At 36.6% G+C, this 25,814-nt stretch overlaps 1 protein-coding gene across 6 annotated transcripts in view; it reads right to left on the bottom strand.

Annotated features, from left to right (window-relative positions):
- The window catches only part of LOC113671139 (uncharacterized), a 36,271-nt gene that overhangs the window by 7,087 nt on the left and 3,370 nt on the right, over nt 1-25,814 (bottom strand). For 3 of the 6 annotated variants that reach the window (XM_089206595.1, XM_089206600.1, XM_089206599.1), the window contains exons 4-24: nt 23,596-23,673; nt 23,045-23,119; nt 20,486-20,560; nt 19,961-20,035; nt 19,604-19,678; nt 19,193-19,255; nt 18,338-18,412; nt 17,906-17,980; nt 17,018-17,071; nt 14,906-14,980; nt 11,847-11,921; nt 11,437-11,511; nt 10,573-10,635; nt 9,847-9,921; nt 6,541-6,615; nt 6,213-6,287; nt 5,846-5,920; nt 5,401-5,463; nt 4,131-4,205; nt 2,053-2,115; nt 758-850 (exon numbers count right to left, since the gene is read on the bottom strand). In XM_089206595.1, the coding sequence (XP_089062721.1) occupies nt 758-850; nt 2,053-2,115; nt 4,131-4,205; nt 5,401-5,463; nt 5,846-5,920; nt 6,213-6,287; nt 6,541-6,615; nt 9,847-9,921; nt 10,573-10,635; nt 11,437-11,511; nt 11,847-11,921; nt 14,906-14,980; nt 17,018-17,071; nt 17,906-17,980; nt 18,338-18,412; nt 19,193-19,255; nt 19,604-19,678; nt 19,961-20,035; nt 20,486-20,560; nt 23,045-23,119; nt 23,596-23,673 (1,527 nt within the window). The remainder of the gene's footprint in view (nt 1-757; nt 851-2,052; nt 2,116-4,130; nt 4,206-5,400; nt 5,464-5,845; nt 5,921-6,212; nt 6,288-6,540; nt 6,616-9,846; nt 9,922-10,572; nt 10,636-11,436; nt 11,512-11,846; nt 11,922-14,905; nt 14,981-17,017; nt 17,072-17,905; nt 17,981-18,337; nt 18,413-19,192; nt 19,256-19,603; nt 19,679-19,960; nt 20,036-20,485; nt 20,561-23,044; nt 23,120-23,595; nt 23,674-25,814) is intronic. The other 3 variants (XM_089206596.1, XM_089206597.1, XM_089206598.1) reach the window with 3 other exon arrangements.

The raw sequence follows: 25,814 nt of genomic DNA, 5'->3' as shown, positions 1-25,814 counted from the left end.
CTCCTGTGCTGGAACCTGTTTCCTTCATTCAAAAGCTAGTTTACGAGATGAAGGAAGATCAACATGAAGCAAATTCCTGAGCCAACTTTTAATGTAAACTATCGATTATTTCTCAAAAACTTCTCTGAACATTAACAGCTTGTCTATTGTGATCTCTATAGATGGAATTGTGTAGTTCAAGATCGAAATAAGACGCACCTCACTTTCAGCTGCGCAAGAGGAAAAAAAAATTATTCGCGCTGAATAAGCCAACGTATTTTAAAAAGAAAACATTGATTAGGCAATAGTTCACAAATTTTTATGTATGTCATACTGTTTAACGATATATGAACATGAAGGTTTGAAAGACTTTGCTTTGATCTATGTAAACAAAGTATCACCGACACCCTTTACGGTTTAAGGAAAAATAAAAACTTGGTACGGACTAATAGATTTATGCTGACTTGCTGAGGGTTGACCTCAACAAGTTACGTTTCAGTATTCATTTCCTACTCAGCGTTGCTTTTCGGTTTTAAGTCGGCTGCTTAACCTGCTGTAGAATGTGTCTTCTAAGGTCACATGTACTAAATGATGTAAGTTAAAACGAAATTTCACACAACTTAAAAGCTGGTTTGTTCGTTTTCTTCAACCTTTCTTGATCATCAAAATAATTTTTTTTTTTCATTTTAATGATTATTTACTTTAAATTACATTTAATGTAAAAAATACAAGGGAAAGCCACTGCCGATTAGGCATGTACTGTAATACAAAAGGTTACCCGATGGCGCTCGATGTTTTGGAACTTCCAATGTTCGCCAAGACCTCGATCTGTTCCTGTTGATCTTCGATGGTTGCCTCCAATGTTTTAATTCTTTAGAAAGGGATAAGAACAATAAATGCTCTCCTTCATGATAAACTAGGGGAAAAAACAAACGTTATTTTGGACTTCTATTTTCTCCATTCATATAAAACGAAATACAGGAGAGGTAGGTTCGTAGGTTTTAGAGAATGAAAAAGAGAAAAGAAAACTGAACCACGCATGGATTTTTTAACTGTAATTAGTGTGATATTTAAATTGTATTTTTATGCTTTTACCGTACTGAATTACCTCTGGACGAAAAAGGGCAGTTTTCCAATTAAAGTTGAATTTTATTAGGAATAATCTACCTGAGTCACTACAAATGTTAATTCAAAGAGTCAGATAATTTCCACCCGGCAATTTTAATAATACTGATGAAAGTTATGATAATGACAATGATGTTCATAAAAATATTAATAATAATCATGACATTGATAATGATGATGATAATACATCTTTTAATCGTCTAGCAATTTTTCTGAAAGAATAGCCTCAGAGAGTTTCGCAGATATTCTAAACTAAAAAATGCCGACTTTACAGATTTGACCTCGAAATTAATCCATCACAAATCTAGTAGGGTAAATTAGAAACGATACCGTAAACCTTTTAAGAATACTGAATAAAATAAACAATAATTTTTACACTTCTTAATCACTAATGCACGCTTCTTAAGAGGAGGTTTATAAGTTCTGTTTACAATAGGCGGTTTCTGCTTGAAAGGAGCACTAAAAGAGATAGAGTCTTTAAAAGCCACATGCTCACAATGACAAATACACGCCCTATTTTGTTAAAATAATTTCAGACCAGCTATTGATGGCAAGTAAAACAAAAGTGACGAGAATACATTAAAAGAATCTCCATTAACCTTCATGATACATACTGCTTAAAATGTTGTTATTGCAAGCTGCACATGTTCTGAAAGACACAGCTTTTAATTCTATCGAAGCCTGGACTTTTTGAGGTCTCTTTTAATAGGAGCTTTAGATTTCAACATTGTCATAATCTTAAATCTGGTACTTCACTTGCCGGGCAATGGACCTACTCCTAACCCCTAACTTTTAGTTCATTCAGTATCATTATTATCGTCATCACTTTCATTATTGTTATTGCCATTATAATAAATATTTTATTTTCATTACCGTTATCAGTATTGTTATGTTCAATAATCCTTTTTTTCTCAGTAAAAAACATACACAAAAGTATATTAGCTGTACTTCTCTACTTGCTGTGCTAGTTTCTGTTCCTTTCCCTCGATATTTGCAAGGAGTTCGTCATTTCTACCGAGAAATGAAAACCAATTATTCCATCAGTAAGAGTCTGTCAAACACGTTTGTATTCGCATGTGCGTATCCAAGTAATTTAATTTCCATCTAAACATATAACTGATGTATTTAAATGTGTTAATGATGCTCAAAAAATATAAATCTACCAAATGAAGCAGAAAACGTTCTTAAAAACGATACGTGATACTTTTTTTTCATTTCGCCCATAAGCTCTTTTAAAGCTTCCATTTTTTCCCCTTATTGAAATACCCTGGTGTTAGAAAAGTACACAATACTCGATTAGTAGCTAAATACGTGTTAAAAGTAGTTAATAATACCTCCAGCAGCTACAGAGAGTGGTTGCAGTAGCAGCGGCAGTAACAGCAGTGGTAGTAATAGCATTATTAGAATTAGCAGAAGTAATAGCATATGAAGCAATAGCAGTGGCAGTTGCGATGGTTGTAACAGTGGCGGTAAAAGTGGCATTGGTTGTAGTAGCAGCGGTTGCAGTATCAGCATTGGCAGGAATGATAGTAGTTGAGGTGGTAGTAGTAGATAGTAGTAATCGTGATAGTAGAAGTCGTGGTGGTAGTGATAACGGTAATGGTGTTGTTTGTGGATAACGGTGATATAAGTAGTTATAGAAACCAATCCCTTGCCTAATCCCAGTCCGTGCAGCTATCCTTAAATAGTTTAACCTTCGTGCAGGGTATGCCAAAGACAAAGTGTTCCTCAAGTTCACAAGTGATCACAAGTAACGTTACGTTTTGAATGCTGTTTTGCCGTATTCCCAAATCTTCAGGTAAATGTCCAGTTTCATCGTTTTATTCGTATTTTCGTTTATAACATTCTTTTTAAAAACCACTGGAAAGGATATATATTGTTAGAAGTTCGATTCGTCCAGAATTAAACTTCTCCAAGTCCTAAAGTTATTGCAGATGCGTTGATTATAGTAGTGATGGTGGTAGTAGTGAGGGTATTAGTAATGGTGGTTCTAGTAATGGTGATAGTAGTTTTGATGATAATAGTGACGGTGTTGGTAGCAGAAGACGTGATAGTAGTAATGGCGATAGTAGTAGTGATAGCAGTGGTGGTGGTAGAAGTAGTGGTAGAAGCATTGGTGATAAAAATAGTGGTGATAGTAGTAGTGGTGCTAGTTGTAGAGGTGGTAATAAACGTGATGACAGTAGTAGTGGTGGTGGAAGGAATGATGCTTGAAGTGGTGGTGTTAGAAGAAGTGGTGATAGTAGTAAAGATCGTAATAGTGGTGCTGATAGTAGTAGACATGGTAGTGGCGGTGCTTGCAGTATAAGTTATTTTAGTAGAGGTGGTAGTGTTGTTCGTAGTAGTAGTAGTGGTAGTGATGGTGGTGTTGGCAGAAGTGGTGGAGGCATTAGTAGTAGTAGTAGTAGTAGTAGTAGTAGTAGTAGCAGTGGTGTTGGTGGTAATACTGAAAATAGTAATGGTGAAATTAGTAATGTTAGTAGTAGTTGTGGTAGTAGTAACGGTGGTAGTAATGGTGATGCTGGTAGTTTAGGTGTTAGTAAAGGTGGTAATAGTAGAATTGGTAGTAGTAGAAGTGGTAGAAGTAGTGTTGGTTATAGAAGTGGTTGTAAAAGTAGGAGAACACGATTGACCTCCATTCTATGGTAATCTTGAATGTCACATGTAACGCTAAAAGAAAGTCGCGCACTTAATATTTGCGACAACTGTTCCTTCTTAACTTAGCTTAGGTTCGAGAAAACAGTGTTTACTGATAAAAAATATGGTACCCTGTGTGATTACTAATGAGGTAAGAATTCCGTGTGGTAAGCAGAATATCAGTTAAGGCATGCGGGTATTTGCTAAGAATAAGTGGATAATTCTGAATCAAAATGGCAATACAACTGGATTATTTAAATAGTCAGAAATACACTTTGCTACTTCTTTCTTCCCATGGTGAAAGAAAAGCTACGGTAAATTGGAGAGGGCTTTCGAATTGCGGTATGCATGTGACCAGGAACACCGCTTGTGTGGAAAATCGTACATACCTGATTTTCACCTCCTTCAGCTCTTCGTCTTTAATTTCCAAAAGAGCTTTGCACTTTTCTTTCAGTTCTTTCTGCCTGAAAGAAGAATGCAAGAAACAAAACTGAGCAGGCGGCGAAACAAGTAGTGGTGGATAAAGCGGTAAAAAATCAAATAATTCTATTCTTTATGAATTTAAGTTGCACAGTCCCAAGTTGTCTTGGTTTTGGATGGGAGATGTTATTAACCCTCCGACGTACACGCAAACATTCTCAAACCCCCACCGTGATACAAGGAGGGAGTGGGGCGAAGGGGGTTTGGAACCCCCTTTAGCGTTTTCGTTAGGTTACGCTGCAAGAGTGTTATTTCAAATAGTTGGCCTGTTATGTCGTCTACAAGAAGCTTTTTATTCTTATTGGATACATATGCAAGTGGCGCTGTTGGGTGCGGACTTTCTCAGATTTTTTACTCTTCCAAAATTGTCAAAAGAACAGTGGCTATCGAACTTAAGAAAAGACACTCAAAAGATAATATTTTTACTATACTTCCTTTTTCAGCACTATAAGCTTTAGTTCTTTTGTAGCTCATCATGCTCATTTCAAACCCTAACCCACACCTCACCTGCCATATAATAACTCCTACATCTATAAGCCGATTTTCACTTAATTCACAGCAAATATCTCTTCAATTTAAACGAACAGTTAAGAAAGTGGACAGTTACCCTGATCAAGAGATTATACATCATAATTATATTATTGGGTCGAATGTGGTACACTTTGAAAATAGTAGTAATAAAACTAAACCAGTGAGTAGCACTCTGCGAACAGTTGTTGTAAAACTTGCCTTAATTTCCAACGCGTTTCGTCGAATTGCCACAGACTTTTTCAGGAAGTTTTACAAGTAAACACTAAATGCCTGTATTTATAAATCATTGTTATTTTATTAAGTTATTCTTAAAGGTCCTGAAATAAGCGTGAGAGCGGTTTTTATGAAATTTTTTGGCTAACAAACAACACTCATACCTTTCTACGCGATTTAACACCCTTCTAAGATTAATAAAAAGGAAAGTTTCCGAATGATTAGCCTAATCTGAGCGTCCAAATGTCCCTAAGTGGGAAACAAAAGCGTGCACAAAAGCCTACAAATGCTACAAAGTTACTGTGCTCACATGAAACAGTGGTGCACCGTGATTTTGCGGGGACATTGAACAGAGTCTTTCTCTTGTAATAAGATTAGTGGGCTGAGCCCGGCATCTGCAAAACTAGGTAAGTTCCATGTTGTCTATCCACTTACATCTGAGTATGTTTCATTATTTCCTCCTCCTTGTTTTCGAGTTCCTTGAGAAGAGTGTCATTTCTGTGAGAAGAGATTCAAAAACAGAACGTCTTACTATGATTTCGTAAAGTTGAAGTTTATGTAGATATGGTAACCCTCTCAAAGTGGCAGAAGCATAAAAGTACCTAAAATTTAGTTTTCTGTACCACCAGAATTAATTCTAAGCGCCCAAAATACACACTGGCGAGATTTCTCTGCAACCCAATTACATATTTCCACCGAAACAATCAAAATTCCTCTTTCGATGTTTTAGCTGAATATAGACTTGAAAAAATAGACGGCTCTGATTATTTGCCTCTGAAGCAATCGATATTTTAAAATGATCAAAAAATGTGTCTGCTTTCACCAATGGCAAGAAAAATGCTAAGAATAACTGTTTTAACATCTAAATTGGCATGCAAACCTAGATTTATGATCTGCAAGATTCTTGTTGTAGTCTTCATAAATTTTCTGGATATAGTCACTTTTCTTCAACAACCTTTAAGACAAGACAAAGTATGAGTGAAATCCTTTTTGTAGGCGTGAAATCTGAAGTAAAATCCGCTTTAAATAGGCTCAACACGAATTGACTTCAAACGTGTCAGATTTTTGCAGTGGACGACTGCAGCCTCGTCGAAGAGAATTGTCATCAAGATTCCTGTACAACTCTTGAGATGACCATTAAGTAAAAAATTAACAAAAACGGAAGCTAGAACTGGAATACAAGACTCAATCTTTGTTTATTCCAAGCCGATTCTACTGATACAATCAGACGGTTGATATAGACTTACTTTTCTTTCATTGTCTGTATTTCGCGTGACAATTTATCGACCTCCTTCTGATGTTCATTTTTAAGGACCTCCATTCTACCAATAAAGAATTAAAGGTCTCATTTTAGATAAAAAATCACCTACTGATAACAAGTTATTATTTGTGGGTAAATTATTGACACTGAAAAATTATCAATGATTATTAAACTATCGCTTCATCACGGAAAATCCTCTCTTGCACTTTAATGGTTCAGTCCTTAATCATCAGTTTGTCTCTTCTGAAATGGGCTTCAGAGTCACTCTAAATTTACAAAATGTTCAAAAGGTTTAGCTTTTAGTGAGCACTCACTTTTCCTCTTGTTCTCTCGCTATTTCTACAATCTGCCTTTCCTTCTTCTCCTGTTCACTTTCCAGTTTCGCGATTCTGAAGATAAGAAAACAGAATTTCTAACAAGTCCAGTCAAAAAAAAGAACTAAACGAGAAGAAATTCATGGAAAAGCTATCATTAGATTGAACTCAATCTATAAATTACAAAGCAAAAAATATTAATCTTGCGCTAATATCGCAATAAATATTATTTTCATGCATCAAAACAACATCACTGGAGTATTTTCTTTTGCCTCACATTGCAATTTCTTCCAAAGTGAATCGTATCGTTTCGGTCGAGTGATTGACTGGTTAGTGTCATAGGGAGGATAACGTTCCATTGTGACTGGTTGAGCAGAGAGGTGCTTCTGGGCGATCGCCACCTTTTTCTTATAATTTTTGAAGAGGGATGAAAGAATATACCAAGTTTATCATCATTTCTAACTCTGTGGATACTCACGTTGTTTGCTGACTCTTCGAATGAGGATACTTTAGTGATCAAAGTGCGAACAAAACGCAAAAAGAGGCCGAAAACTTGAAGTTTGAGATTTGATTTACTGAAGATCAACATGCGCACATGAGACAACAAACCTTGAAAGTTAGTCATAAGATGTTAATGACTTACTTCTATGAATCACGAAGTTTTATTTGGAGACACTGTGAGATATTTGCTACGATAAAAGAAGATAATTTAGACTTTGATCATATTTTACCTCAGCTTCAAAGGAACTTGAAAATTGCGTTCAGTTCGCTTTGGCCCCCAAGATTCAAATCACTTCAAATAACACTGCCTTTTTTTTCTTTTTAGTCACATGGGACACAAGGCTTTAAAAAATGTTCCAGCTTCAGGATTGCGTTCGTCTTACTACAACCTTCGGCGAATTCGTTTTTAGGATGTTTATGTGGATTTTCCAAGTCATGGCTCACAACCGTTTTGGCCTTTTAGCTCTCCAAGTCTGTTGTACATGGTATATAGGCATGTGTTTTAATAAAGGTTAAAGTCTCGCCTCGATCATCTCCGATTTTGGCTTATTTTTTCGTTGTGTTCTGGTGGAAATTTCCTAATTGCCTATTTGGGCTTGAAGTGCCAACTAGAGGTAAAACGGTAAAACTTATTCATCACATGGTCTCCAAATCTCTCACCACTGTTAGTTCATTGTTTATTTAATTTCGGTCTAGCCAGTTCATTTACCTAAAAAAAAATGCGTGAGCTTTGTTTCATGAGTTTTCTTTATGTTCATGTGCTGTTTGAAACAAATGGGGTTAGCTTGACTCAGTCTTGTTCATCTCAGTAGAATGCTTCTGTCTTGCGAATTGACTTTTGAGCAGAATTGCACCATGAAGCTCGCAGATTTATATAATCAAACTTTCTCTAATTCTTAAAATATAAGAAGAGTGATACAACGAATTGATAATTACTCAAGGGGCTGGAGCTCTTTGTTTCCTTGGGATATAGACTACACCATTTCTGTTGTAATTTAAAACGAATTTCGGATTGAAATGTATTCAAACCAGTCTGACTTGCATTCACTTTGCTAGAAATGTCTTGATGCTTCAATTATCATTTCTTCAGTAATTAAGATTGATGATATGTTATGTTCTCTGCTGTGTAGGGAGATGTGAAGTGACCCTAATACGTGTACATTGAGTCGGTACTATTAACAGAACGGATAGCTGTGGCATTTACTGTGGCAAGCTGCTATTCAAGAAATTGTTATTAGTACCAGAGCCTTACTGCTGGTTTAAATTATCAGTCTTTTAATCTCTCCACGCAACTTGCCTTAACTGAATTAATTATTACTGGTCTCACTTTTAGGCTCATAGGGCAACAGGCCGGTCTCTCTTGTCTTTGTACACACCTCTCCACTCATGACGCAACTCTCGATCATCTGTTGAGGCTTAGGGGTACTTTGACCCAAACTAAATCTTCAAATTCTTCAAATTTTGATGAAATTTGTGGCATTATTGACCATAACTAATGATATTTCCGATACTAAGGATTGAAAATAAGTTTCTGTAATTTTAAGGAAATCCATAATTGTTCCTCCTTTTCTAACAAGCTCTCCTTTGATGTAACAACCGTATCTCTAGTACTAATGTTATCTTATTTTTCTTTACCCGACATTGACCTTTTTTGTTTTGATAAACGAGACTTTTGAAACTAAACGTAAACTTTTTTCTTTCGCTTAAATAAAGTACATTGCACTAGCAGTTGAAGCTCTACGAAACGCTCACAGGAAAGTGAGTGCTTCAAATAATCAACGATAACTTGAGATAACAATGACACAATTAAGGTACTATCCAATAGGTCTATACTCTTCAACAAGCCTCTTGCATCCTTCATAAAAAAGACATCATCGACATAGATCGCCCAAACAATCATAAAACAAGACTAGAAGTCGTTTGCATACTCTTTTGCCTTTTGAAAATCACTTCCTTCCGTACACCATACAACAATTTTGAGACGTCAACGTTTTCATTTAAGTTACAGAGGGAAAAATAATAAGAAAGGTTCTGTAAATTACTCGATCAGTTGTTGTTTTTCCGACGTACTTTCCTGCTTCTCGAAACCGACGCAGGCGCATACCAGCGGTTACTCGCATCAAATGAACAAAACATGAGCAGATAAAATGCCTTTCTACTTACTGATTGGTTTTTAAACTCATGTCGGACTTATACTCTAGTAAATAAAAAATCCTCGCAGATGAGCTTCAATTATTAAAATTGAAGAAAAAAGCCTGAAGAAATTTAAGCTACGACAGGATTCGAACCCGTAATACCCGGATACTAGTTGGGGCTGCTAGCAAGAAAACTGCATGTCAGAATATTGCAGATTTTGAGCTGCTCTTTGTTCCCTTGAAGGAATCTGATCAAAATCAAAGTCAGATAAGAGAAAACACATCACCATAATATTTACCCATAATCGCAATCATTTTAAGGCCACATTAAGTTTCCGAATATCAACAAGTTCCTCTACTAGATGTGAAGCAAAGGGTAAAAAACTGCCAAAACAAAAAGTCTTTTGACTCATAAGGTTATTAGCACCAAACAGATGTACATCAATATGTCTAATTTCAGCAAGTACGTTGAGTCTAGAACTTGAATAAGAGTCTTAAATAAATCCAGAGAGATAATGGTTGGTGGAGGGCCAATATGGGGGATTTAGTCTATTACGTTCACACTCTTTTAGCCGTTTTGACTCGTGCTGTCTCAAATTCAATCTATAGCAGTGAAACGTTAAGAAAATACTGTGAAATGTAAATTAAATCATATTATTTGAGAATTTACCTTTCTTCTAGCTCTTTAATTTTCTCCTTTGCCTCTTTTTCTTTCTTCTTCATTTCTTCTTTGAGTGTCTTATTTCTGAAAAAAGAAAGAGCTTATTCATATACCGTACAATTATGATTCAAACCAACTTAAATTGCACTCTTCATATTGAATCTTAAAACTGGGTCGTATGTGACACAGTTTAAAGAAATAATAATAAAACCAAAACAGTAAGCAGTCATCTGCGAACAGCTGCTGAACAATTTCCCTTAATTTCCGAAGTGTTTCGTCGAATTGTCACAGACTTCTCCGTAGAGTTTTACAAGTAAGCACTAAACACCTGTATTTATAAGCCATTGCATTTTAGTAAGTTATTCTTAAAGCTCCTGAAATTGAAATTGTTTGGCCAACGCACAACGCTCATAAAGAAAATAGGTTGGCAATTATTAGCCTAAACTGGAGAAACAAAAGCGTGTACAAAAGCCTAGAAATACTTCAAAGTAAGAATGTCACGCCACCTTCAATTACACTCTGCTAACGTGAAACGGTGATCATGTGACCCCAGAGATACACATTAGAACGAGGGCTGCATGGGCAAGAGTTCCAGCTATAAATTAATTTTTGTTTTTAAGCGTACTGACTGTGATTTTGCTGGGACATCGAACAGTCTTTCTCTTGTATTAAGATTCGTGGGTTCAGCACGGTATCTTTAAATCTAGGTAAGTTACATTTTATCTATCCACTTACATCTGAGTATATTTCGTTATTTTCTCCTCCATGTTTTCGAGTTCCTTGAGAAGGGTATCATTTCTGTGAGAAGGGATTTAAAAGCAGACCATCTCACTCTGATCTCGTGTGTTTTTTAACGTTTATCGGTACATATAGCAATCCTCTGTTATAAGCAAAATGCTCAAATGTACTCACTATTGACTCGATGTAGTTGCCTACCAAACATTTTCTGTAACACCAAATTTAATTCGAAGTGCACAAAATACACACTGGCTAGATTTCTCTGCAACCCAATTACATATTTCCACCCAAACAATTAAAATTCCTCTTTCGATGTTTTAGCTTAATATAGACTCTTAAGAAAATAGATGGCTCCTGATTATTTGCCTCTGTAACAATAGCTATCTGATAATGATCAATATTCAACAGTAGTCATTTCGCTTTGTGCCTGCGTTTACCAATGGCTAGAAAAGAATAACTATTTTACCAGCTAACTTGGCATTCAAGCTTAGATTTATGTTTTAATCTTCATACATTTTTTGGATATAGCCACTTTTCTTCCATAACCTTTGAGATAAGTCAAGGAATGAGTGAAATCCTGTTTTTAGGCGTGAAATCTGATGTAAGATCCGCTTAAAATAGACTCAACAGAAATTGACCTCAAACGCGTCAAGATTTTGCGGTGGACGACTGCGGCCTCTTCCAAGAAAATTGCCATCAAGAACCCTGTCCAACTCTAGAGATACCGTTTAAGTAAAATCGATGTTTATGTGTAAAAAATGTAATTAGCAAAAAGGAAGCTAGAACTGGAATACAAGATTCGATTTTTGTTTATTCCAAACCGATTCTACTGATTCAATCAGGCAGTTAATGCAAACTTACCTTTCTTTCATTGTCTGTATTTCGCGTAACAATTTATCGACCTCCTTCTGATGTTCATTTGTCAGGCCTTCAGTTCTAACAATAAAGAATTACAGATCTCATTTTAAATAAAAATCACTCACTGATAACGAGTTAACCAAAGAAGACAAACAGATTAATCAATTTCATAAAGAGAGTCTTTATCTGCCCTCAAAAATCGCCATCATGGCATGTGGATAAATTATTTACACCGAAGAATTTCCACTGCTAAACTATCCCCTCATCACGTAAACTCCTCCCTTGCACTAAATCATCAGCTTGCACCCCTAAATCATCAGCTTTTCTCTTCTGGGAAGGGCTTCAGAGTCACCCCAAACTTACGAAATGTTCAAAATCCTGCTAACAAGGTTTAGCTTCCAGTTAGCACTCACTTTTCCTCTACCTCTCTTGCTATTTCTACCATCTGCCTTTCCTTCTTCTCCTGCTCACCTTCGAGCAACGCAATCCTGACGACAAGAAAACAGAAATGTTAATAAATCTAAGACAAAGAAAAGCACTAAGCAAGAAGAAATTCGTGGAAAAGCTATCATCAGATTGAACTCGATATGCAAATTACAAAGCAAAATCTTGCACTAATATTGTAATAAGTATTATTTTCATTCATTAAAACATCACGGGAGTATTATTTTTTGCCTCACAATGCAATTTCTTCCCAACTGAACAAGTGAGTTGTGACGTTTCGGTCGAGTGATTGACTGCTTTAGTATCACCATAACGCTCCATTGACTGCTTTAGTATCACCATAACGCTCCATTGTGACTGGTTAATCAGAGAGGCATTTTGTCCGCGCATGCGCGAGATTAATTAAAATGTTTCCCGTTCAACGTTATTCTGATGTTTTTAGCGCGCTTCCGCGGATTTTCAACAAGGCTATCGACATATTTCTCTAATAATTTTTGAAGAGGAATGAAAGAATATGCCAAGTTTACCGCCATTTCTGACTCTGTGGAAACTCATGGTGCTTGCTGGCTCTTCAGATGAGGATACTTTAGTGATCAAAGTGCGAACAAAACGCGAAAAAATGCCGAAAACTTGAAGCTTGAGATTTGATTTACTGAAGATCAACATGTGCACATGAGACTACAAACCTTGAAAGTTAGTCATAAGATGTTAATGTCTTACTTCTATGAATCACGAAGTTTTATTTGGAGACGCCGTGAGATATTTGCTACGATAAAAGAAGATAATTTAGACTTTGATCATATTTTACCTCAATTTCAAAGAAAAATTGCGTTCAGTTCGCTTTGGCCCCCAAGATTCAAATCACTTCAAATATCATTGTCTCTTTTTCTCTTTGTATTCACATAGGACACAAGGCTTTAAAAAATGTTCCACGGCTTCAGGATTGCGTTCGTCTTACTGCAACCTTCGGTGAATTCGTTTTTGGAATGTTTATGTGGATTTTCCAAGTCATGGCTCACAACTGTTTTGGCTCTCCAAGTCTATTGTATGTGGTATGTAGGCATGTGTTTTAATAACGGTTAAAGTCTCGCCTCAATCATCTCCGGTTTTGTTTTTGTTTTTTTTTCGCTGTGTTCTGGTGAAAATTTTTCTATTTGCCTATTTAGGCTGAAAGTGCTGACAGGAGGAAAAACTAATCAGTAGAACTTATTTATTACATGGCCCCCAAATCCCTGACCACTGCCAGTTCATTGTTTATTTAGCTATCGGTCTAACCAGTTCATTTACCTCAAAAAAAAAGCTCTCGGATTAATATAATTAAATTTTCTCTTCTTCTCAAAATATGAGAGTAGGGATAAGAAATTGATAATTACTCAAAGGAATGGAACTCTTTGATTCTTTGGGATATTGACTACACTATTTCTATTGACGGAACGGATAGCTGTGGGATTTACTGTGGCAAGCTGCTATTTAGGAAATTGTTATTAGTACCAGAAGCTTACTACTGGTTTAAATTATCAGTGTTTTGCTCTCTCCACGCAACTTGCCTTAACTTAATTAATTATTACTGGACACATTTTTAGGTGCAACAGGGAACACCCCTCCACTCATGGTGCAATTCTCGATCATCTGTTGAGGCTTAGGGGTACTTTGACCAAAATTAAGTCTTTAAATTTTGATGAAGTTTGTCGCATCATTGACCATAACTGATGATATTTCCGAGACTAATGATTCAAAAAAGGTCTCTTTACTCTGATAAAGTCTATAACTATTCCTCTATTTCTAAACAAGCTCTCCTTTGATTTGACGACCATATCTCTAGTAGAAACGTTGTCTTACCTTTCTTTACTCGACATTGACCTTTTTTGTTTTCATAATCGGCCCGGCCGGTTGTGATTCATGCCAAAAAAAAAAACATTTCAAACAAAACACAAATTTCTGAAAACCTTCAAATTTCGCTCAAATTAAAGTAATTGCACTAGCAGTGGAAGCTCTACAAAACGCTCACAGGAAGTGAGTGCTTCAAACAATCAACGGTAATTTGAGAGTACTATCCAATAGGTCTATGCTCTTCAACAAGCCTCTCGCATCCTTCATAAATAACATCATCGACATTGATCGCCCAAACAGTCATAAAACAAGACTAGAAGTCGTTTGCATACTCTTTTGCCTTTTGAAAACCACTTCCTTCCGCAGACCACACAACAATTCTAAGACTTTGACGCTTCCATCTAAGTTACAGAGGGAAACATGACAAAAATGGTTCTGTCAAATGCTCGATCCATTGTTGTTTTCCGACGTATTTTCCTGCTTCTCTTTTAGTCTTTAGCGGGGAACCGACGCAGGCGCATTCCAGCGGTTACTCGCATCAAACAAAAAATGTACAAAACATGCGCAGACAATATGCCTCTCTACTGACTGGTTGGTTTTTAACAGCAAATCATGTTGGACTTATACCCTAGTGAATAAAAATTAAAATCCTCGCCGGTGAGCTATAGTAAGTGGAGAAAAGAAGCCTAGTTGGGTGTTACTAGTCGGGTGCTACTAGCAAGAAAACTGCATGTGAGAGTATTGCAAATTTCGAACTGTTCTTTGTTCCCGTGAAGGAATCTGATCAAAATCAAAGTCAGATAAGAGATCAGACATCACCTTAATGGTAACCCATAATCACAATCATTTTAAGGCCCCATTAAGTTCTAGGATCAACAAGTTCTACAAGATTTATAGTGACTGAAAGTCTATTGACTTATAAGGTTATTAGCACCAAACAGATGTATATAAATATGTCTGATTATGGAAAGTACGTTGAGTCTAGAACGTGAATAAAAGTGTTAAATAAACTTGGAGAGATGATTTTTGGTGGAAGGCCAATATGGAGGATTTTAATCTATTACGTTCATACTCTTTTGGCCGTTAATATTAGAATCGTTGTCCCTGTACTATCTCAAGTTCAATTTATAGCAGTGACACGTTATGAAAATGCAGTGAAATGTAAAAAAAAATTAAATTGCATAATTTGAGAATTTACCTTTCCTCTCGCTCTTTAATTTTGTCCTCTGCCTCTTTTTCCTTCTTCTTCAATTCTTCTTTGAGTTTCAGATTCCTAAGAAAAGAAAGAGCTTATTCATATACCGTACAATTATGCTTCAAACCAACTTAAATTGCACTCTTCACATAGACTCTTAAAAATGGGTCGTTTGTGGCACAGTTTAAAGAAATAATAGTAAAACTAAACCAGTGAGCAGCCCTCTACGAATAGTTGTTGTAAAACTTACTTTAATTTCCGACGCGTTTCGTCGAATTGTCATAGACTTCTCCAGAGAGTTTTACAAGTAAACACTAAACACCTGTATTTATAAGCCATTGCATTTTAATAAGTTACTCTTAAAGGTCCTGAAACAAGCGTGAGAGCGATTTTTATAATTGTTTGTTACACAACGCTTTTACCTTTCTACGCGATTTAACACCCTGCTAAGGTTAATAAACATAGGCATGCTATGCATGTAAGAGTTTTTTTGGGGGGGTTGGGTACATTTTTACAAACGGAATGAAGAGCATTAACGCGGAAAACAACGAAAATGTCGCATTAACTTACACTCAGTTATTTTGTGGTAGATTGTGTGTGTTGTGCGAATAACTGTCACCAAAAATAAACTGTATTGGTGCCACGGATACCTGTTAGTACAAAATACAGACTGCAGACTGCAGACTGCAGACTGCAGACTGCAGACCGGATACAAAATGTAGACTAAATACAAAATATAGACTACAGATTGCAGAGTGGGTACAAAACGCAGACTGTGAGTCTAAAGAGTTTTTTCGTCTGGTAGGTAATAACATGTCATGTTATAGCTTACCGTTGCGTCACGCAGTCGCTTTTCCGCGATCGGCTTTCACGATTATTTGCACTATTGTGGAATATTCCTGGCCCGTTTCTCGATCAAAATCGATCTTAATATAATTTCAAGTCTTCGTATAGTCTTCTCACTTTGCGCACGAGTTGGTTTGTGTGATGTCTGCACAGATTTTACCAACTTAATAAAAGTAGATGTAGATGTAGATGTAATGTGCAATATTCGAGAAACAATTGACAGCTTTGCAGGTCGTCTGTATCATTATCTGTTTAACCGGTATGTGTTTATTTTGTTGACAAAAATTCGGTCCGAGACCAAAATTGTTCCTTCCACTTGAAATATTTTCAACGTTAGTAGATCACGTCATATTAACTTACCTCCGTAAATCATTCATTCCAGATAACAAAATCAATTCGTCCTTGACCAAACACAAACAACCCCACAAGATCACTTTTTCCAGGCATCGAAAACATACACAAAATCGTCCATATTTAATTTTAATCACACATTCATCTAGAGATAGCACCGAGTAAACCAATCCAGAAAAATATAATCGGCACACTCAGCAAATCATAAATCTTGCAACACAGCTTGCCGTAAGAGAACTGCTCAAATCAAAATGTTTGGTGCAATTCATCAACACCTAGAGCAATATCTGATCTGATTCAAAATTTTTCTACCCTCTATCGTCGTGAAGGAACATCAACCATGATCGTGCTACAGTGCACAGAACTCCATTTTCTCTCGAACCACTATCCACCATTTTCACAGCACGCGTAACACGGTTACTATAGGTAATCTGATATCTTGCATCTGTCTAGTAGTATCGCATTTCTCATAAAGCGCCGTAAAATACACGTAAAAATACAGAAAATCAAATATTTCTCATTCTATGAGATGATTTCATTTTACGAACCGCTCTCTCAGAATCCCCCATTACTTCGTTGAAATTTGAACACCTCTCAAACCAAAGAACAAAGGCGACGCTCTGATTGGTGCGAGATACATACCTTTATACGGCGTCTGATTGGTGCGAGATACATACCCCAAACGATCTGATTGGTGCAAACAACATACCACTCTTTGAACGCTAACGTAGAGTTTTTCTGTTTTTTTTTTTTTGTTTTTTTTTTTGTTTTTTTTTTTTTTTGTTTTTTTTTTTTCATAACTCAAAAAGGAAGTTTCGCAATGATTAGCCAAATCCGAGGATTTGGATATCTTTTAGTGGGGAAACAAAGCATGTACTCTACAAAAATAGGTGAGTTACATTTTGTCTATTAACTTACATCTGAGTATATTTCGTGATTTCCTCCCCCTTTTCCTTAAGAAGAGTGTCATTTCTGTGAAAAAAAGATTTAAAAGCGGAACAACTCACTCTGATCTTGTGTGTTTTTGTAAATCTTATCGGTAGATATAGTAATCCTCTTAAATGGGCAGAAGCTTAAATGTACTCACCATTGTCCCAATTTAGTTGCTTACCAAAAATTTAACCTTTCTGTACTACCAGAATTAATTCTAAGCGCACAAAATACACACTGGCGAGGTTTCTCTGCAACCCAATTACATATTTCCACCCGGAAACAATCCAAATCCTCTTTCGATGTTCTAGCTGAATACAGACTCTTGGAAAAAATAGATGGCTCTTATTATTTGCCTCTGGAGCAGTAGACATTTTAAAATGATCAATATTCAACAGTACTCATTTCGCTTCGTAACTTCTTTTATCAATGGCAAGAAAAATGCCAAGAATAACTGTTTTTAAATCTGATTTGGCATTCAAGCCTGGATTTGTGATCTGCAAGATTCTTGTTGTAGTCCTCATACATCTTCTTGATATAGTTACTTTCCTTCAATAACTTTTAGGATCAGTCAAGATATAATTGAAATCCCGTTTTTAGGCGTGAAATCTGATGTAAGATCCGCTTTAAATAGACTCAACACAAATTGACCTCAAAAGCGTCAAGATTTTGGGATGGACAACTACAGCCTAGACGAAGAGAATCTTCATCAAGAACCCTGTCCAACTCTAGAGATACCGGTTAAGCAAAATCGATGTTAATGAGTAAAAAATGTACATTAACAAAAAAGGAAGCTAGAACTGTAATACAAGACTCAATTTTTGTTTATTCCAAGCCGATTCTACTGATTCAATCAGGCGGTTGGTATAGACTTACTTTTCTTTCATTGCCTGTATTTCGCGTAACAATTTATCGACCTCCTTCTGATGTTCATTTGTCAGGCCTTCAGTTCTAGCAATAAAAAATTAAAGATCTCATTTTAAATAAAAAAAATTAATCGCTGACAACGAGCTAACCAGCGAAGACATAAAAAGATTAGTCAAATTCATACATACAGTATTCATCTGCTGTCTAAGAATCACAATTATCATTTACATGTAAATCATTTACATTGTAAATTATTTTCACCAATAAAACTGCTAATGACTCTTAAACTATCCCTTCATCACGAAAAATCCTGTCTTCTACAGTAAGATTTCAGTTCTAAGTTATTAGCTCGTCTCTTCTGGAAAGGGTTTCAGAGTCACCCTAAATTTACGAAACGTTCAAAATCCTGCCAACAAGGTTTAGCTTCTTGTGAGCACTCACTTTTCCTTTTCTTCTCTCGCTATTTCTACAATCTGCTTTTCCTTCTTCTCCTGTTCACTTTCGAGTCTCGCGATTCTGACGATAAGCAAACTTGATAAGTCAAGTCAAGGAAAAGCACTAAACGAGAAGGAATTCATGGAAAAGCTATCTTCAGATTGAACTCAATATGCAAATTACAAAGCAAAATCTTATACCTTAGTAAACAGTGTCATTTATTAAAACAACATCACTGGGGTTTCAATGGAATTTCTTCCCACGTGAATCGAGACGTTTTGGTCGAGTGATTGACTGGTTTAGTGTCATCTAAGTAAGGATAACTCTCTGTTGTGACTGGTTGAGCAGAGAGGTTTTTTGTCCACGAATGCGCGAGATTAATTCAAATTTTGCCCGTTCGGCGCCGTTCTGATGTTTTCAGCGCGTTTCCACGGGTTTTCACCTGGGCTATCCCCACCTTTTTCTCAATTTTTGAAGAGGGATGGCAGAATATGCCAAGTTTACCACCATTTCTAGCTCTGTGGATACTTGTGGTGGAATGATTAGCCTAATTTGAGCATCTGAATGTATTTTAGTTGGGAAACAAAAACGTGTACGAAAGCTAGAAATGCTACAAAGTAAGAATGTCACGCCACCTTCAATTACACTCTGCTCACGTGAAACGGTGGTCATGTGACCCCACAGAGACACATTAGAACGAGCGCTGCTGGGGCGAGAATTCCAGCCATAAATCAATGTTTGTTTTAACTGCGCAGGGATTTTGCCAGGAAGTTGAACAGAGTCTTTCTCTTGAATTAAGACTCGTGGGGCGAGCACGGCATCTACAAAACTAGGTGAGTTACAATTTGTCTTTTAACTTACATCTGAGTGTATTTCGCGATTTCCTCCTCCCTCTTTTCGAGTTCCTTAAGAAGAGCGTCCTTTCTGTGAAAAAAGATTCAAAAGTAGAACAACTTACTCTGATCTCGTGTGTTTTGGTAAATTTTAACGGTACATATGGTAACCTTCTCAAATGGGCAGGAGCTCAGATGTACCATAATCTAGGCTTTCTGTATTACCAGAACGAATTCTAAGCGTACAAAATACACACCAGCGAGATTTCTCTGCAACCCAATTACATATTTCCACCGAAACAATAAAAATTTCTCTTTCGATGTTTTAGCTGAATACGGACTCTTGAAAAAAAAGGCTCTGATTATTTGCCTATAGAGCAATAGATATTTTAAAATGATCAATATTCAACAGTACTCATTTTGCTTTGTCCATTCAGACCTGGATTTATGATCTGCAAGATTCTTGTTGTAGTCCTCATACATTTTCTGAATATAGTCACTTTTCTTCAACAACCTTTAAGATAAGACAAAGAATGAGTGAAATCCTTTTTGTAGGCGTGAAATCTGATGTAAGATCCGCTTTAAACAGACTCAACACAAATTGACCTCAAACGCGTCAAGATTTTGCGGTGGACGACGTCGAAGAGAATTGTCATCAAGAACGCTGTCCAACTCTAGAGATACCCGTTAAGAAAAAATTAATAAAAACGGAAGCTAGAACTGTAATACAAGACTCAATTTTTGTTTATTCCGAGCCGATTCTACTGATTGAATCAGGCGGTTGATATAGACTTACTTTTCTTTCATTGTCTGTATTTCGCGTAACAATTTATCGACCTCCTTCTGATGTTCATTTGTCAGGCCTTCAGTTCTAACAATAGAATTAAAGATCTCATTTTAGATAATAAATTAATCACTGATAACGAGTTAACCAGCGAAGACATAAACAGATTAAGCAACTTCATAAACACAGTATTTATCTGCTGTCTAAGAATCACCATCATCATCTGTAGATAACTTATTTACTATCCCTTCATTGCGGAAAATTGTCCCCTGTGACGTAAGTGTATAGTCCTAAATTATTAGCTTGTCTCTTCTGAAAAGGGCTTTAGAGTCATCCTAAATTTTTTATATGTTCAAAATACCAATGACTCTTAAGCTATCCCTTCATCGTGAAAAATCCTTCCATGACCTGTATGTGTTCAGTCCTAAATTATTAGCTCGTCTCTTCTGGAAAGGGCATTAGGGCATAAGAGTTACCCTTAACTTAAAAAAAGTTCAGAATCCTGCCAACAAGGTTTAGCTTTTAGTTAGCACTCACTTTTCTTTTTCTTCTCTGGTTATTTCTACAATCTGCCTTTCCTTCTTCTCCTGTTCGCCTTCGAGTCTTGCGATTCTGAAGATAAGCAAACTTGATAAGTCAAGTCAAAGAAAAGGACTAAACGAGAAGGATTTCGTGGAAAAGCTATCATCAGCTTAAACTCAATTTGCAAACCAAAATCTTGCGCTAATATCGTAATGAATATAATTGTCATTCATTAAAACAACATCATTGGAGTACTATCTTTTGCCACGTGAATCGCGTCGTTTCGATTGATTGATTGACTGGTTTGGTGTTATCTTAGTCCTCTGTGACTGGTTGAGCAGAGCAGCCTTTTGTCCACGCATGCGCGAGATCAATTCAAATTTTTCCCGTTTAGCGCCATTGTGTTTTCAGCGCGCTTCCGCGGGTTTTCAACTAGCTTATGGCCACTTTTCTCTCATAATTTTTGAAGAAGGATGAAAGAATTTGCCGAGTTCATCACCATTTCTAACTCTGTAGATACGCATGGTGTTTGCTGGCTCTTTGGATGAGGATACTTTTGAGGACAAAGCGCGAACAAAACGCGAAAAAAGGCCGAAAACTTGAAGTTTGAGATTTGGTATCCTGAAGATCAACATGTGCACGTGAGATAACAAACCTTCAAGTCTAAAGATGATGTCTTACTTCTATGAATCACGATGTTTTTTTTGGAGATGATCGTGAGAAATTTGTTACGATAAAAGAAGATATTTTTTAATTCGATCTTACTGTACTTCAACTTCGAAATAAAATTGCGTTAAGTTCGAGGTGCCCCCCCCAAACTTCTTTTATTTCTCTTTATAGTCACATAGGACACAACGCTTCAGGATTGCGTTGCTCTTACTTCAATCTTTGGCGAATTTGTTTTCGGGAGATTTAGGTTGATTTTCCAAGTAATGGCTCACAACTGTCTTTGGTCTTCTAGCTCTCCAGGTCTGTTGTACATGGTATGTAGGCATGCGTCTTAACGACGGTTATAGTCATGCCTCAATCATCTCCGATTTTATATCATTCTTGTCGTATTCTGGTGGGAATTTTTCTAATTGCCTATTTGGGCTTGAAGTGCTTACTAGGGTTTAACTTCGGTAAAACTTGTTTATCAAATGCTCCCCAATTCCTCACCACTATCAGTTCATTGTTTCCTTAGCTTCCGGTCTTACCAGTTCATTCACCTCAAAAAAATACGTGGGCTTTGTCTCATAAGTTTAAACTTGTATCGTTTTCTTTATGTTCATGTGTTAATCGAAACAAATGTCTTTGTACACACCTCTCCACTCATGGTGCAATACTCGATCATCTGTTGAGGCTTAGGGGTAGTTTGACCAAAATTAAGTCATCAAATTTTGATGACATTTGTCGCATCATTGACCATAACCGATGATATTTCCGAGACTAATGATTCAAAAAAGGTTTCTTTACTCTGATAAAATCTATAATTACTCCTCCATTTCTAACAAGCTCTCCTTTGGTTTGACGTTCTGGTAACACAGAAAGCCTAGATTTTGGTACATCTGAGCTCCTGCCCATTTGAGAAGGTTACCATATGTACCGTCAAAATTTATCAAAACACACGAGATCAGAGTAAGTTGTTCTACTTTTGAATCTTTTTTCACAGAAATGACGCTCTTCTTAAGGAACTCGAAAAGTTTTGTTTACTCGACATTGACCTTTTTTTTTGGTAATCGGCCCCGCCGGTTGTGATTCACGTCAAAAAAAAACTTTCGTCATTCGTCTTTCGTCTCTTGCTTAAATTGAAAGTACATTGCATTAGCAGTTGAAGCTTTACAAAACGCTTACAGGAAAGTGAGAGACTTTGACGCTTCCATCTAAGTTACAGAGGGAAACACGACAAGAAAGGTTCTGTCAAATACTCGATCCATTGTTGTTTTGCGACGTATCTTCCTGCTTCTCTTCCAGTCTTCAGCGGGAAACCGACACAAGCACATACCAGAGGTTACTCGCATCAAACAAAAAATTTATAAAATGCCTCTCTACTGACTAGTTGGTTTTAAACACTCAATCATGTTGGACTTATACTCAAGAAAATAAAAATTCCTCGCAGATGAGCTACAATTATTGAAATTGGAGAAAAGAAGCCTGAAGAAATTTAAGTTACGACAGGATTCGAACCCGTAACTCCCGGATACTAGTGGGTTGCTGCTATCTAATGCGCTACAAAACTGCATGTGAGAGTGTAAGACATTAAGTTTCCGAGGATCAACAAGTTCGACTACATATATAGCAACTGCAAGTCTATTGACTAATAAGGTTATTAGCAACAAACAGATGTACATAGATGTGTCTGATTTCAGAAAGTACGTTAAGTCTGGAACGTGACTAAAAGCGTTAAATAAATTCAGAGAGATGATGTTTAGTGGAAGGCCAATATGAAGGATTTAGTCACGTTCATACTCTTTTGGCCGTTAAGATTAGACTCGCTGCTCCCGTGCTGTCTCAAATTCAACCTATACTAGTGAGATGTTATGAAAATACAGTGAAATGTAAATAAATTCTAAATCATATAATTTGAGAATTTACCTTTCCTCTTGCTTTGTAATTTTGTCCTTTGCCTCTTTTTCCTTTTTCTTCAATTCTTCTTTGAGTTTCAGATTCCTAAGAAAAGAAAGAGCTTATTTATATACCGTACAATTATGATTAAAACCAACTAAAGTAAATCCTAAAGCATCAAAATTGTTTTAGCCAACACTCATTTCTGGATAGCAATTATTATTATGCACCTTTAATTGTGATGTAGTACTCTTAGGCATATCTTTGCTCTTCGTTTGAAGCTCAGAACTTCTTATCGCAGTGGAAAAGAAGAGTAAAACAAACTTTTTTCTTTACTTCTTTGGCTTCCATGCGTAATAAGCAGACAACCAAGGCTAATTACAAACTAGATGTACGGAAGTAGGAACTACGGTTACCGTCATGAACAAATTTGGTCGGCCAAATGGGTGATCATAGTCTCCTATTTATGGAGCTCTATAAGTAAGTGACAGTTAAATGAGTCATGGCAGTTCGGAGGGCGATTTTATAGATCTTAAAAGTGGCTATTTTACTTATTAGGATATAAATTTAGGTGCTCTCACTCCTCTTCCACCAGTTTTAACCGTTCTTTATTCGCCTCTATTGTATCTTCCTTTTCCTTCAATTCTCTCTCCACGTACCTAATAACACAAATGTAGCGTGAGAAAGCAGATACCGAAATAAAAAAAGTTTCAGTCATTTAACCATCGCCAAAGAAAAGGGCTGACAATAGTTTCTGGTGGAGAAATACCACTTGATCAACGTGTGGTAGTTCGTAGAGTTGAATTGTGGTATGCGTTACAAAATAGAGAGCTTTTTTGTCACGCGCTCTATATTTCAACATGGAGACGAGGCCCAGATCTACATTGTCCTTTTAGCTCCGGATGGATAAGCGAACGCGACTAAAAATTAAAGGAGACTTCACAGCCAAGTAGATGCGACATGTTTGACAAGATAACGATAAGGAATGCCATGTGACCGCTGACGTCAGTATTTTTGTCCTATTCTAATAAAAATATCAAGTAGGTAGCTTATTACTATTACCTTAGTAAATTGATCTTATTTGTATCTGAAATTCCGATATCTTTTGAAATAGTATCTTAACCTTGTCGGGGCAGACTTGCAAACGAGGTAAATATTAAGAGCGGTGTTCCTTTGGTCAAATGCTTAAAATAAAAACATCCATAAAAAGGTGTCGCGTGAAACAAACATTTTTAAGTTTGCGAAACATTTTACGATATTGCTGGCACCCTTTCAGTTCATCCCACGTCAGTTCCAAATGCTCGCGTTACAGTTTGAATTTAACTTTAAAAATTGGTCATCGAATCACGATGTAAGACTAACAGAGTCCTGAAAATTTGAATAGAACATAACAGAAGCACAGGCGGACAGAAGTGGTATTCTTAAGTGCATCCTTGAAGGATTTCTTTTGCTATCCACCTCCCAGCAACACGCGCGGGAATTGCACCGGAAAGTATACTAACGGTTGCAGGAATAAATGAGTCAAAATCATCTCTTTATGTAATATTGTACCCTGTTTTAATACATACTAGCTACAATAATGATACACTTGAAAAATTACGCGCTTCTGATTAGCTGAAAACGAGTGCATTCTTCATGTAACACGACTGCAAAGTTGTAACATAAGCGCAAAAAAATTTTGTTTGTCTTGATTTTCTGGGATGATTTTTTCATGTTAATTATTAATAAGTAATAACATAATTTTGAATGCAATTTGGTGCATCTAAGCACTTGTATATTTTTCAAGACAACAATTTGGACTCGCCCTACGGGCTCGTCCAATTTTGTTGTCTTTGAAAAATTTGCTCGTACTTGTTTACACTAAATTGCACTCGAAGTCATGCTACTACCTATACGTATATATTTACTATTATCATTCTACTGTGGTAAATATTGTTTCGGTTTTATGTGGATTACTTTAAAATACCACTCTCCCTGCGCAACAAGTTTTTAAATCAGTTCACGATTCTGAATAGAGCAATCTTACGTCGTGATTCGATAACACATTTGTTAAGTAAAATTCAAACTGTAACATGAGCATTTGCAAGAGGGTTTCGATGGAGTTAAACCGTCAGCAATCAAAGAGGATAAATTTTTACGGTCAACCGTCCAAAATGCAAATCAATATTAACCGTCAAACGGTTTAAAGAATTTGTATACTTTAGTCGCTTGCTACTAAGAGCTTAAGATCTGGAAGAATCCTTCGGATGGTTAACAAAAATCATCACTGGTAGATTTCGCCAGATTATTAATGATTCCCTCGAGATCGACGACATTTTTATCTTCGCTCTATGTTTGAAATAGTGAAAGTAACCAAAAAACCAACGTTCCAATTGAATGGATGAAAACCCTTCAAGTGTGCGAGAAGCAAACGCAACAATCCAATGAAAGAGAATCTTAGAAGTACTCGAGATACTTAAGTAACTCACGAATGAAGGAGTTTCTGAAAGTGCGCGAGATACTAACGTAACAGTCCAATTAAAGAGAATCGTAAAAGCGCGCGAGATACCCACAGAACAAAATTTCATATCTAGAAGTAACCGTGCAACAAAATTCTCAGTTATTGAATTGGTCCCTACCGACAGAAGAAATCTTTCAGGTACACCGCCAAAATCGGCTGGTGGCAAATCTTTTAGTTGTTGATTTTCGTTCTCAGCCGCGAAAAATGCCATCAACAAAGCCACTGAATGCGTAACTTTCGGATTTTCTCTTCGTATTTTGGTTTCCTTCCCCTTCTAGAAAAGTTTAACGTCACTGTCTA

The sequence above is a fragment of the Pocillopora damicornis genome, chromosome 5, assembly GCF_964200805.1.
Source record: "Pocillopora damicornis chromosome 5, jaPocDami1.2, whole genome shotgun sequence".
Classification (NCBI taxonomy): Eukaryota; Metazoa; Cnidaria; class Anthozoa; order Scleractinia; family Pocilloporidae; genus Pocillopora; species Pocillopora damicornis.
This window is presented reverse-complemented; position numbering and strand designations above follow the sequence as displayed.